Source organism: Simochromis diagramma, unplaced genomic scaffold (assembly GCF_900408965.1).
Source record: "Simochromis diagramma unplaced genomic scaffold, fSimDia1.1 OVJJ01000107.1, whole genome shotgun sequence".
Classification (NCBI taxonomy): Eukaryota; Metazoa; Chordata; class Actinopteri; order Cichliformes; family Cichlidae; genus Simochromis; species Simochromis diagramma.
This window is the reverse complement of record NW_024387209.1, coordinates 4,459,991-4,473,034: the sequence shown is the minus strand read 5'-3', so window position 1 is coordinate 4,473,034 and position 13,044 is coordinate 4,459,991. Positions and strand designations below refer to the sequence as shown.

General features: G+C 43.9%; 1 protein-coding gene across 20 annotated transcripts in view; it reads right to left on the bottom strand.

The window, feature by feature from the left end:
- The window catches only part of LOC120746079 (protein unc-80 homolog), a 65,322-nt gene that overhangs the window by 7,618 nt on the left and 44,660 nt on the right, over nucleotides 1-13,044 (bottom strand). For 10 of the 20 annotated variants that reach the window (XM_040051321.1, XM_040051330.1, XM_040051316.1 and 7 more), the window contains 24 exons: nucleotides 11,771-11,902; nucleotides 11,549-11,692; nucleotides 11,361-11,461; nucleotides 11,188-11,274; nucleotides 10,918-11,101; nucleotides 9,889-9,983; nucleotides 9,628-9,717; nucleotides 9,257-9,358; nucleotides 8,992-9,172; nucleotides 8,636-8,901; nucleotides 8,377-8,511; nucleotides 8,138-8,276; nucleotides 7,816-7,912; nucleotides 7,568-7,738; nucleotides 7,392-7,484; nucleotides 7,078-7,296; nucleotides 5,090-5,320; nucleotides 3,053-3,176; nucleotides 2,827-2,952; nucleotides 2,618-2,741; nucleotides 2,309-2,515; nucleotides 2,052-2,236; nucleotides 1,796-1,961; nucleotides 1,043-1,469 (listed from right to left, as the gene is read on the bottom strand). In XM_040051321.1, coding sequence (XP_039907255.1) covers nucleotides 1,043-1,469; nucleotides 1,796-1,961; nucleotides 2,052-2,236; nucleotides 2,309-2,515; nucleotides 2,618-2,741; nucleotides 2,827-2,952; nucleotides 3,053-3,176; nucleotides 5,090-5,320; nucleotides 7,078-7,296; nucleotides 7,392-7,484; nucleotides 7,568-7,738; nucleotides 7,816-7,912; nucleotides 8,138-8,276; nucleotides 8,377-8,511; nucleotides 8,636-8,901; nucleotides 8,992-9,172; nucleotides 9,257-9,358; nucleotides 9,628-9,717; nucleotides 9,889-9,983; nucleotides 10,918-11,101; nucleotides 11,188-11,274; nucleotides 11,361-11,461; nucleotides 11,549-11,692; nucleotides 11,771-11,902 — 3,826 coding nt within the window. Of the gene's footprint in view, nucleotides 1-1,042; nucleotides 1,470-1,795; nucleotides 1,962-2,051; nucleotides 2,237-2,308; nucleotides 2,516-2,617; nucleotides 2,742-2,826; nucleotides 2,953-3,052; nucleotides 3,177-5,089; nucleotides 5,321-7,077; nucleotides 7,297-7,391; nucleotides 7,485-7,567; nucleotides 7,739-7,815; nucleotides 7,913-8,137; nucleotides 8,277-8,376; nucleotides 8,512-8,635; nucleotides 8,902-8,991; nucleotides 9,173-9,256; nucleotides 9,359-9,627; nucleotides 9,718-9,888; nucleotides 9,984-10,917; nucleotides 11,102-11,187; nucleotides 11,275-11,360; nucleotides 11,462-11,548; nucleotides 11,693-11,770; nucleotides 11,903-13,044 lie in introns of those variants that run through there. The other 10 variants (XM_040051326.1, XM_040051327.1, XM_040051328.1 and 7 more) reach the window with 5 other exon arrangements.

Genomic DNA, 13,044 nt, shown 5'->3' with positions numbered 1-13,044 from the left:
CAGACTTTTTCCACTCAGAGTTTTGAGATAAATGTCAGAATCAATCTCATGACTAAGATTAATGTTCAAATTCTGACTTTTTTCTCTGAATTCTGAGAACAAAGTCCGAATTAATTTTTTTCTTCTCAGAATTCTGAGGGATAAAAAATCCAAAAGACACTCCCCATTTCTTATTAGTGGCCCTAATCCTCTTCTGTAGTAACCTGATGTGTACCTCCCTAATGTAACTGCATGTGGCACCGATGTGGCCTGTAACTATTGTGATCAGCACAGCTGAATCCAGCTAATGTTTAGCCAAAGCTTTGTAATTAATAAATGAAAAAGGGACAATTATTTTCTGAATATAAGGAATACTAATCATAGCATTAATATAAGGACTCACGAATGTCAGTTAACCCCTGGAGAGAGACTGGTGAAAACACTGGATGGTACAGGGGGGGAATTTAAAAAGAAGTAGAAAAACCTGAGGAACAAATGTATTTATCCCCCAAAGAAAAACTCACCAAACAAAGAGCAATCTGCTACCGAACAAAACAAGGAAGGTTTTTATTACAGCACTCTTTTTGTGACCTAGTGACAGCCTGTAACCATTTGCTGGTCAAGGAAAACAGATAGTTCAGAACAACTGGTTTCCAGGTGACTGGTGCCTTAATGCAGTTTAAACAGAGCTGGTCACCGTAGGCCTTTTTACTCCTTTGTTTCCTGTTATAAAGCTGGCTGTTTGATCATGCAGGATCTGCAGTTAGCTTTAATTTTCAGCCCTTTTGTTTTCTCCCTTTCACTCGGTCTGAAATCGCCTTTTAATGGCTAGTGAGATTATTTCTGCCTTCACACCATTTCATCTTTACTTTTCAAGTACAGGAAGAACAACTTGCATATTGCAGCTAACAACTAACTACTAAACCACCATTTTTTGTTTGTTTGTTTTTTAACCCATAAAGACTAAACAGATTGAATTTAAAAAAAGATTTTCACTGAACTAGGTGTGACTGTTTTACATAAGTGCTTATCTGTGGCTCCCAGGTTCAGTGGGTAATGTTACCTGTGGCTGGGCAACATGGTGGTGCGGGGGGCCTCGGGCTGAGAGGGCGCCGAGCCAGTGGCGTGGCTGGAGAAACGGCGCTGTGACATCACCCTGGGCATGAAGGCTTCGTGCTCGCTCACCACGCTGGGAATGCTCATAGAGTCAACTGCAGCGAGAGGAACGTAGAGTGGTGAGTTCACTTTAAAGGAAGTGAACAGGAATGAGTGAGAATAGCTGGTGAAAACAAGGGAACAGTGTTTCTGACTCTCTTCATCGTCCTCGTCGGTACGGCTGAGCGTGTCCTGTGAGGGCTGCCGTGACGGTTGGCTGTCCTGCTCCCAAACTGTTCCAGTGCCTGTGTTGGACCGCGACATTGTGGCCAAACTGAGGCGGTAGGCTGACGTGGAGGTGCCCACCGTGCTGATGGATGTCTTGCCCTGATATGCTGTGGGGTGGGAAACGCCATACGTGACTGCAGAGTTGATAGCTTCTATTTGAAAACACTTACAGGACAAGTTCACCCTGTTTATCCGTCTATATTACTGATTCCTTTTACGTGGACATTTATTAAAAACATACTCATGTTCCATTAAGAAATTAAACATACAGACATACACAGCAATCATCTCCTGTCAGATTATATCAGGGTCTTTGGACTGCAGTATGTTGTACGTCAGTATGTGTGTGACGAGAAGCCAAAAAACACTAGATGGATAAAATGGGATTTTTAGATGAACTGTTCCTTTAATTTTTTAGTATGTAGCTCCTGACCCGAGCCGCTGTGCACAGCCTCTTTGAGGATCTTGAGCTCATTGTTGAACTCTGCAAACAGTGAGCTCTTGCAGAGAGGTCGTGGGATGAAGCGCCGCTCCAGCTGATCAGCGATGTGGTGGCGCGCTGTGATCTCTTCCTGGGAATCGGCCGGCTGGGTCAGCAACTGGAAAAGTAAGATGGAGGAAAAGTGAGGAAGATGACAGCAAGCTTTTCAGGAGTGCTGAAGGAGCAGGAGGCTCCTGAAGTCCCCTACCTTGCACTGTATAAAGGGTCTGAGCAGGACAAAAATAGGGATCCGGGTTCGGACGATAAAGTCGATGAAGTCCCAGAAGGCCAAGCCGCCCACCTTCCTCAGAGCCATCTCCTTCACCTGCAGGCTCAGCCGATACCACTGGTTCCCCAGCGAGCGCTCGAAGCAAACCAGCACCACCTTCAGAGCTGTGGAGGAAGGAGGATGAGAAGAGGAAGACAAAGCAAAGCTATAAAATGTTCTCCCCTCTTCTATTGTACCTAAATAAGCAGCCTGGCTCGTGGACTCTGCTAATCCCTCCCTACGCAGATCTTTCCCAGGGTCACCCGGCGTGGAGCAGTGAGCCGGAGAGGCGTCAAGCATAAAGTTCTTGGTGCGGGATGTGGAGATGATACGAGGGGGAAGCAGAATGTTGATGACTGTCTGTAGGAGCAGGAAGACCTCCGGCTGCTCCAGGTGGGGGCTGTCTGCATCGAGAAAACAAAACAAAAGCAGGAAATACAAAAAACCCTGAGCAAGATGCTGATTGGCGTTTTAAGTCTCCTCCTCCAATCGCACCAATAAATCACCTTTGCTCCCGGAGCCTACAGTTAACACGAAGGGAATGAGCAGGTTGAGCAGCATCCCCTCCCGCCTTTCCTGATTGGTGAAAGGTGAGATCACGTGACTGAGGGGGAAGTCTTCCTTCAAGGCCTGTGGAGAAGCGCGAGGGAATTAGTATTAGCACGCGGAGCAGCTGCTTTATGAGTGGGTGTTTGATGGGGTCATCTCGCCATACCTGAATCTGCAGAGCAACCAATCGGACCACGGCGGTGCTAAAGGGCAGAGGCGGAGACAGGTAAGGGCTGAGGTGGAGGAGTGGCAGCCCGTCTGCCACACTAGAGGGGCCGACCACACCCATCACCTGACAACAGACCAGACAAACCATCCCACCAAAAAACTTAAGAAAATGCTAAAAAAAAAGAAAAACAACTTTGCTTTTCAACATCTTTGCAGTCCCATACCAGGTTGACGCAGACGTTGATAAGCGAGCGCAGGTGAGGCAGGAACGAGATGATTGGCTGTCGCTGCAAGGTCAGGCAGATCCCCTCGATCAGGCTACTGGCCGCCTCCCACTCCACCTGTCTCCTGGAGAACAAACAAGTACACACCACCACCCCCCGAAACCACATACAAGCACATTGTCATGAGTTTAAAAAAAAAAAGAGCTCACAGGGAAAAACAATTCTGCCCCTGAAGGGAGTTTGTTTGTTTGTTTGTTTGTAACCAATCTAGTGCCGACAGTTTTCAAGATATCACCTTCAAAGTTGGTAAAATGGTAGATATGGTACAACCTATATTAACCCTCTCAGGCTCAAATTAAGTTTTTGTTGCTAATGCACAAAAGAATACCTGCAGTGGTACTTCTGAGTAAAAAAACTCATAAAATATGTATGTGGGGTAATCAGGTTGTTAGTTTTTAACTGTTGCAAATCTGCAACGCCTGCCTTGAGAGGGTTAACAACTATTTTTTATGGCCCGTCTTCAAACTTCAAATCAACAAACTAAGCCTTGGGGGACATTAGCACCCAAGGTCAAAGTTGACCTTGAAAAGAAACTTCAAGAAACCACATCAAGGAACATTTCAGATGAAAGTGCATGGAGAGAGCTGTACAACACACTCAATATTTTTTCATTATGATGCCCTACGATGGCACAATGTTGCCATAAAACTTCACAAAATGACACAGCATGAATACATATTCAAATCTCAAACTTTTAGAGCTCATAGAAGTCAAAGATTGCATCAAAGACAACAAAAGTCGCAAAGCTCACAAACATAGCCAACTAAACACTGCAGCAACAGATCTGCTTCAGAGCAGTGTTACCTCTCAGCTAGCTGCCTCCAGTCTACAGTCAGGGAAGCTTTTCTGTGCTCTTTATTACCAACATTTATGCATTTATGTATATATGCAAATGGACCTCTGTGATAGTTTTACTCCAACTTTCTACAGTTTTTTGCAGGATTGGACCACTGGAAAGGCGAGGATAATGAAAAGTTATGTGAAACGTGTGTTTGGTTTTTTTACTTTAGAGCAGTATTACCGCAATACTCAACATACTGCAAAACTTTAAAAACTACAATAGTATTGTATTGTGGGCTGTCTGGAGATTCCCACCTCTAGTAAATACCTGACCATATGAATAAGGACTTTCAGGAGACAAGTTCACTGAAGTCCCTGAAATATTTGGATGTGTGCGATCTCTGACGGCAGCAGATGTGAAGGCCTGATGTTTTGTCTATAGCTTCTCAAGTACAAGTAACATAATATTCTTTAAAGCAGTCTAAATCAGTAGAAGACGACACGATCACGATGAATTACTTTTACTGAAACATGCAGAGAAGTTGATTTCCAGTTCCAGCTCTTAAGACGAAATATTGCGGCTTTAGTGTTTGACTTGGTTTTTATGTATGAAATTTATTTTATGAAATTTCTTGAAAATAGAGATTATAACTGTGATTATTGGTATCATTACACTGGTAATTCTAATACCAGCAGGTTTCTTGGTCATTACTGCATCAGAATTGTGGAAAAATCTTAGCAAACAAAAGTTTAAATTAAAGCATTAAAAACTTTTTAAGATGCATCAAAATTTTAAAATCTGCATATAAAGAAAAAAGATTTTTGCATTGCATCACATCTATAAGGGTGATGAAGAATTCGTTCTTCATTGTGAGCTAAATAAAGACTAAAAAGACAACATAACACCTATATGTTGCTTTCCATGGCCAAAGACTGGACACTCCAGGCATAGAGGAACGCTGCCACTGATCCATTGTTAGAACAAACATCGTCACACACTTTTATGCCATTACGCATTTAAACTCACAGACAGGAAAACACAGTCCACAGAAGCACTTACGGTACAGCACCCACGAAGGCAGCGCTACAGAGGACAGTGCCAAGAAGCCGTCTATTCACTGTACACACCACGGCAGCGGCACAGCACGATACACTCACAGGGAGACGGAGAAAGAAGAGGGATTGTGTTCAACAGACCTGCTGCATAAAGCCTGAGGGCGAGCGCACCTGAGCGTGGGCATCTTGTGGATCTTGTTGAACATGCGGTCCAGCCTCTTGAGGATGAGGATGAGGGCAGGCCGGACGGCCTCGGACGACCAGTCGGTGATGGGCAGCATCTCCATGATGTAACGCCGCAGCCCTCGGCTCTCCATGGTCAGGGTGTCGTAGGGCGCCAGCTTCAGCAGGGCGTGGGCGATCTCTGCCAGCCTGGGGGCAGAAACATTCATTCAGTTCAACTTACAAGTGCTTTTTAGGATACAGCTTTAAAATTAACTAAGGAATGGGAAGAAACAACTTTACTGACTTTATTCCCAAAATGTGTGTATTGTGTCAAAGAGATATCAACCGAAGTTGAATTAGGGCCGGTCTGCAATATTGTATAACACTATGCATAAATGCATAGTACAAAAAGACAGTCAGTGTACGTGTAAATATTAATTAATATCTTAAGAACAAACAATTGCCACAACAGCAAGAAGGAAAACAAGTTTGAAGTGCCTTAAGTTTCAAAATAAGAGCAAGTTAATTGTCCACTAGTCAATCGACTACGGAAGAGGATTAGGGCCACTGGAAAAAAAAAGTGGGCATATCTTTTTTTCTTCTTTTCCAGAATTCTGAGAAAAAAGTCCGAGTTCTGAGATTAAAGTTAGAATTCTGAGAAAAAAAATCAGAATGCAGTCAAAATTCTGACTTTTTTCTCAGAATTCTGACTTTAACGTCAGAATTCTGACGTTAACGTCAGAATTATGACTTTAATCTCAGTTTAATTCTGACTTTAACCTCAGAATTCTGACGTTAACGTCGGAATTATGACTTTAATCTCAGTTTAATTCTGACTTTAACCTCAGAAATCTGACTTTTTTCTCAGAATTCTGACTTTTCTCAGAATTCTGACTTTAATCTCAGAATAAGACTCATAAGAAATGCTAAAAGCATTCTGTAATTTAAACACAACAAAGTAAAGCCTGTGTGTTATCCATCAAGTGCTGGATGTGTGAAAGAATGTAGGTGGTGAGAATTAATGAGTCATAACTTTCTGACTAAATCTGCTGATGCCCAGCAAATACTTAAAGTTACAGTTAGTAATTTTTATGTTATTTCACCAAAAAGCATTCTGTACTCCTAAATATATCTAGAATAGTTTGTAATTACATCTTCCAGCGAGCTGATGCAGTCTCATATCAATAATGTAATAAAAGCATGAAGCAACGAGACAATGTCACAGTCATCTGAATAAAATCTCATCTTCTTTCTCCTCACCTCAAGCCTCATCTCTTGAACTGAAGTCAGAGCTCTAACACACACAAACGTGCACAAACATTCTTGTTTATTCCCAAGCTTGCTCCAATGACTACTGACCTCTTGTCTGACATGATGCACCTATCTCCAGACAGCTGACAACGAGTTGACTAAACATCAACAGCTGCCAAATAATGTTAGGCTGAAAATCCCATGTTCCCTCTGACAAGTAGTTTGATTACATTCTCACACTGAATGAGAGTTTATCTAATAAATTTCAACCAACAGTGTTAGATACACTTCAAAGAAAGTTTCACTGATAGAGGCTAACAGTTTAGCATATCCTTAACAAGTCACCTCAGTACTGCTGGTCAGAAGTGAGCTTCACTGACTCATCGACTCATTTTGGACTCCCTTCACAAAGTTTTACAGCCTCCTTCAGAGTAAATGAAGCTGGATGCTTCTCAGTCTGCATTGACAGCTGAGGTAAACACTGGAGTGACAGGGAAAAACTCCAGGGTGGATTTGAATTTGATCCAAACATTAGTAGAAACACAGACACTGAACTGTTTGTATTTCATCTCTCTTGGCTGACTGAAACATGTTTGTCCTATAGCAGCCACTGTAGTTAGGGTTATGCACTTGAATCTCAATGGGTAAGAAAACTAAATAATTTGACAAATTTACACACTGTAACTAAAATCAGCTGCTATTTCATCGCACACCTCATGTGGGACTTGATGTCCAGTAGCTCCAGAGCTGTGACCCGCGGCTCGCCTGCAACGTTCTGCAGGATCTTGAGCCGTGGCCCGCAGTGTTTGTAAAACTCGGTGCAGATGTTCAACAGGGACTCCCGTGGACGGCGGAACTCCTCCCTGGCAATGCGCTCGTCCAGCTCCTCCCTTGGCATGCCCTGGCCCTCCTCCAGCAGGTGAAGATTGTCCCTGACAATACAAAGATCTCCTCAGTCTTGGTTTTCAAACTCCAAAACTGCACTATAGTCATCTATTCTGAGACAGGTGAGAGTTAAAGTTCTGACCTGGTGTTGACCCCTCCGGACATGGCGTGGTTAGCTGTAGTGCCGCCCTTGTGGCCCTGATCACAGCGAGACATCTGGGGAGCCGTCATGGGCCTGTGGACGATCAGATGACAACAACTAAGAGGAGCTAAAAGCAAATCTAGACTCAGTTGTGTCTGCATTGGTAAGAGACAAACCTTGTGAGGGTTTCAGAGCTGTAGAGCAGGGCCTGCAGAGACGTAGCTAGGGCAGCGATGGCCGCAATCTCATCTCTGGCAGCCGAAGCAGACTCCATCGTAACTGTGTTGCTCTTCAGTTTCTGGAGGTAGCAGGGAACCAAGGCCTCCAGCACCATCAGCATCTGGAGACTGGAGAGGGAAGCATGGATAGTATGAGGACAGAAAGCAACTGACAGAGAAAGACGCCTCGATGTTTTTATTGATACCTCCTGAAGGATTCGGGGGCATATGCAACCACAGTGACGCACAGCTTGATGGCCTCGCTGATAGAAAAGGTCAGGTCCTCATTACCATAACAGAAATCTGTGACATATACAGAGTACAGTCAAACTAGTCCAACAGTAATGTTAGACTAACAGTTGAATTTATGAGGCTTCCTTTACAGACTTATTTGATATAAGAAGTTTAATGAATTTGGGCATCAGTCTGAGTTTTTGGACTTCTTTACCAAGTCTCTACTCTCCGACTAAATCCATATGTTGATACCTACGGCAGCTTTGTCTGGAGCCAGTAAAATTGACAGTTTACCCAGAGAGCGTAGAGGCTTCTCAGCTTTGACCAGCTCCAGAGCATCCAGGGCATCCTGGGTTTCACCTTCTAGAGAGACCAGCAGGTCGAACAGACACTGGGCCGAAACTCCTTTAGAAAGACCGGTACTGGTGCTGGTCTGAGATGGATAAGAAGAGAGAAATGCATCAAAGGAGACGAAGAACTTGCAGTGGTGCTGACCGACTGCAGATGCATTTGAATGAGTCCGAAAGTCTTACTGTGAACTCGAGCAGCGGAGCAACGCTGGCAAACAGCTGCAGGATAAAAGGTTTTCGATGGAGGATGTAAAACTGCCGGCAGCAAAACTCAATGCCCTGCCTCAGAAGAGGGTTGCTCTCGTAGTCTGCATAGACCTGTCACAGCAGAACAGGGAGAGGGGATGGGAAATGTAAATTACTGTGAAACTGGAATTCAGAGCCAACTGTTCTTCCTCCACTCACTGTCTAGGCTCAGTTAAGTGTGCACAGGTAAGCATACCTGCAGCATGGTTGGCAGCATCCACTGGTACCCGCTCAGGGAGAACAGATGGTTAAAGTGAACGGCGGTGTTGATGGCGGTCGCCGTGTACTGCCTCAGCAGGGAGCTGTCCTCGGGGTGCAGCAGCAGGGCCCCGTTGAAGACGTTAAGGAACAGCATCATCTCATCGCCCCACGGGTACTCACTGGGCATGCCCAGAAACATTTCCTCCAGCAGTTTGATCCACAACACCTTGTGGAGAGTGTCCAAGCCAAACAGCTCTTTTCCTGGAAGGCGGAGCAAAGCAGGATTCATTCTCCTAAAATAAACAGTAGGAGCTATACTCAAGTTTATTAAGCTGTTAGTCTTTTTCTCACCTTGAGGCTCATTAAAGAGGGAGAACTCTGCATCGATGGCGGTGCGGGGGAAGGAGGGCAGGCGAAGCAGGTCCTCCTGCAGCAGGGAGACGTGGGACTGCTTGTGCACAGCTGGCATGTGTTGTGTGAGGGAGATGAGGAAGAGGACTCGACCGACTTCTTCTAGTTTACGGGAAAACACCTGAAAACAAAAATTCAGACTATGATTTTCCTGTTGCAGGACGCTGTTTAGGGGCTGATTTAATTTTCACATTTCCAACTTTACCTGTTTCTGGATGAGCTCCTGTCCTTTCTCAGGCAACATGTGGACCAGGTTGAGCTGAGGAGAGACTGACCTTCGGAACGGGTAGATGTCTCTAACATATGTCTGAAGGATAGAGAGAAAAATAATTACACTAAATATCTCTATGTTTAAAATTAAATTCAATGCCAGAGGTACAGTGGAACAGATGTGACTCAAAAGCACTGGTCTGACCTTTCTAATCTGCACAGAGCAAGACCGACCAACACCAACATACATATGAACTATTATTGATGATTAATGAAAACAGGTCTTGACTTCAGATAATTTAGTGCTTTTAAATAGTTGTTGCTTTTTTCAGTGAACAAAAAAACCCCTCAAAATAAAGTTCCCACCTTTGAATAATGGATGAGGTTCCATCGTTTATCCATGAGGAAGTAGTGTGCCGATCTGGCCTCGGGAATGTTGAAAAATTCCAGACACTCCTGGTTGGAGAAAAAGGAGATGGCTGATTAGTTTACTCACGCTGAATTACAATTTTAAATTTTATGCATTTAGCACACGCTCGCCCAGCATGATTTGAATTTAATTACAGTGATAAGCCTCCTCGGTCTTGCCTCACTGTGTGTGTGATTGACTGAGATGAGAGTTTTTACCTTTAGCAGGGCTTCAAACTGAGTGTCTTCATGGACTGGTAGCTGGGTTGGGATGTCACATTCATTCTGCCCGTGCACCACCAGCGTTTTGGTTCCTGCAGCAGCAAAATGCATGAAAATATTTACATTTTGTGACATATTGTTGATTTCTGTTATTGAACATTAAAATTAAAACAACAACAAAAAGAGTGACCATAAGGGTCTTTCTCTGTCAGTATGAGACTTGTTTGAATAAAGCTAGAGACCAGAAACAGAAGTTTGCTTTTTGTCTTAGGAAAAATGCTTTTTATACTTTTACCTTTTATCTTTGTTTTGTTTTAGAAATGCTGTTGGTATATAGCTGTGGAAATGCTCAAGCTGACTACCTTATCTCAGTGAATGAACCACTTCAGACTAGAAGTGAGAAAAAAGGAATCTAATGATGGATATCAGGGTTCATAATGTCCCTGTTGTTAAAAACAACATGGTTGTGATGTGTGTTTAGTAACCTGTTGTCTTGTAAAATGGTTGGGTGTGCTTGGGAAAAGAAAGACACATCCTGATATTACCGGGGGTTAAACTACACCTTGCTACATTTGGCTGTTCCCTTATCAGTGGGGGCATCACCACAGCGGGTAACTCTCCATGTTTTGTTTTTGCAGATTTTTTGCCAAATACAACCTCAAAGCGAATTTGTGTCTCCGGCTGGTGCTGAACCTGCAGCCTCTCATTTGCCAAGAACCCACTTCACTATGTGGCCACCCCAGTAAAAATGCAACTTAATATTAAATAACACGGTGCTGATCAGACATTGTGGGTATCTCAACTGGTCTATCGGTCCTACCTTGGTCTGTTTTGCCAGATCGGTGGACGGTCTAAACAAAGATCAAATACAGAGGTAGCACCTGTGCATCAAACACCCTCTGCACCACAAAGTCATCGTTTATAAAGTGCTCCACAAACTGGAGCGTCAGAGCTAACTGGTGGATTCTGGTGGAGAATGGTTTTACAATACAAGCATTACTTATGTCTGCAGTATTTAGCACTCACCTGGCATCGATGCTGTGACCAGCAGTTTGACCTCACACTGCTCTTTCTTCATGGTCTGCTTCAGGTCTTTAAAGAAGAGCCCCTCCACGTAGCCGACCACCTCCCAGAGGAAGGTCAGCGTGGCCGAGATGGCGTCCATGCCCCATTCACAGGGAGTCCGCACAAAATACATGATCAGGCCCACCTTAAAGGAGGAGAGATGATGATGAGGAGAATAAACAGAAATGATGACAAATATAAAGGTACAGGTGAAGGTAGCTGGTGACCCACCAGGTAGTTAAAAAGGATGTGAGAGGTCTGGGCTGGCAGATCTCCAATGTTGAGCAGGAGCTTCCTAAGCATGTACATCAGCTCGTCCTGGTGCAAAAACCAAACAAATGGACAAACAATAAAAAACTCATTGCGAGTCTTTTTCCCACATCTGTCCGCAGGTGTTTGCCTACCTGTCTGTTGCTAACTGTCAGCTTTTCCAGGAAGTGGCGGAGAACGAGAGCTGGATCTTCAATGAGGCAGTTCCAGAGGATTTGCTGGGCAACAGCACTCACTGAGGAAACATTTTTGCATAAATAACCAAAAGAAAAAATCACAAAAGTTTTGATGCAAATTCATTTTTTTGTGTAGTGACAGCTACCAGCCACGCCATCCTCTCGAACTTCGCCGTCTTCCATGAGGTGCACTATTGGTAGGACGGCAGCACAGATGCATGCTGGGAAGACAGCTTGAGGCGGCTGTAGCATGTGGTGAGTGGGTGTGTGTTCTGTTGTGTTTTCTTCATCTGGCAAAAAAAAAGAATTTGTAAAGAGCAAGTTTTATATAAAAAGTTTAAATTCATTTGTTTCTGACATTTTTCTACCTTCAGCACTGGCCAGCGAGCGGACAGACCATACAGAGCCCCGGCGGAAAGAGTAGTTCCTGTGGGAGTTGCTGGAGGCGCAGGATGGGCTGACAGACAGACGTCGTGATGCCAGGTTCACCACTTCTTCTGCTGGCGGGATCAATGCCAAACATAACCAGTAGAGGTACAGGGGGAAAAACAACATGCTATCAGGGTAAAGAGCTATGAAGAGTCAAAACACTGTGTGCTAATGTGGCAACCTGCAGGGCTGAAATATGAATCCAACAAGCAAGTGCCAAAGTCTGCAGTTCCTCTAATGAGCACATGAGGCTGAGTCCAAGTGTGAGTCAACCACTATAAACACCCATGTTTAACATCTACATACTTAAAGCATTAAAAAGCATGTTTACGGTATTGTGCAAAAAATGGTTTTGGGCTCTGAGAATAGTTTTACCCTTCGTAAAAACACAGTTTTGACTTTACGAATCATCTTTACGAATGTAGCTTAGTAACCAAGCTTTCTCATGTTAGCACTCCCCCTTTCATCTAAATATGGTCACTTCTGGCTTTCAAAACTATTACGTCTGTATAAAAGGTGGAAAACGTGGATGTGGCCATCATTACATTACCCACTGGTTTTGGAGCTTAAATGTTAGTATGTTATAGCCATATTGTTTTTCTTGGAGTGCTAACTTATCAGCTGCATCCCTAAACTGTATGGGTGCACTATGTCAACTCAGTATTTCACTCATCAAAACTGAAGCACAAACCATCAGGATGGTCTGTAGAAAGCTGGAGTATTACTCAGATAATCCATTAAAAATGCTCTAAAAGGCACTGAAAGCACACAAATCATAAAGAGGTTTAGTCTAATGGCTTGAAGTAGTGGACGAGACCTAGCAGCTGCCATCTACCTATATTGGACACCTGTCAGTTAACCATAGACAGTACAAATCATCAACTCAGCTTCTGGGTCAGAACAATAACACCAGTGCAGAAGTGCCTTAAACCTGCGTTCTGTCTGAAAGCCGCCAGTCAGTGATAGCGGTGACGTGGGTTTTGCAGACACATGATCTAGAGGTTGGTCTCCAACCAGAAAATGCTGGGAAAACAATTGCTCAACCTTGAGTCACACAGGCCTACTTACCAGAGAGCAACCCCACTGGCAACCACTGGTTGCTAGGAAAAAATACGCAGTTGCAAACCGAAATACAAAGACTTCCTTGTGATTACTATGGTCGCTAACATATTGCTGCAGAATAACAATCTTTTATAGACTGTGCTTTCTGAGC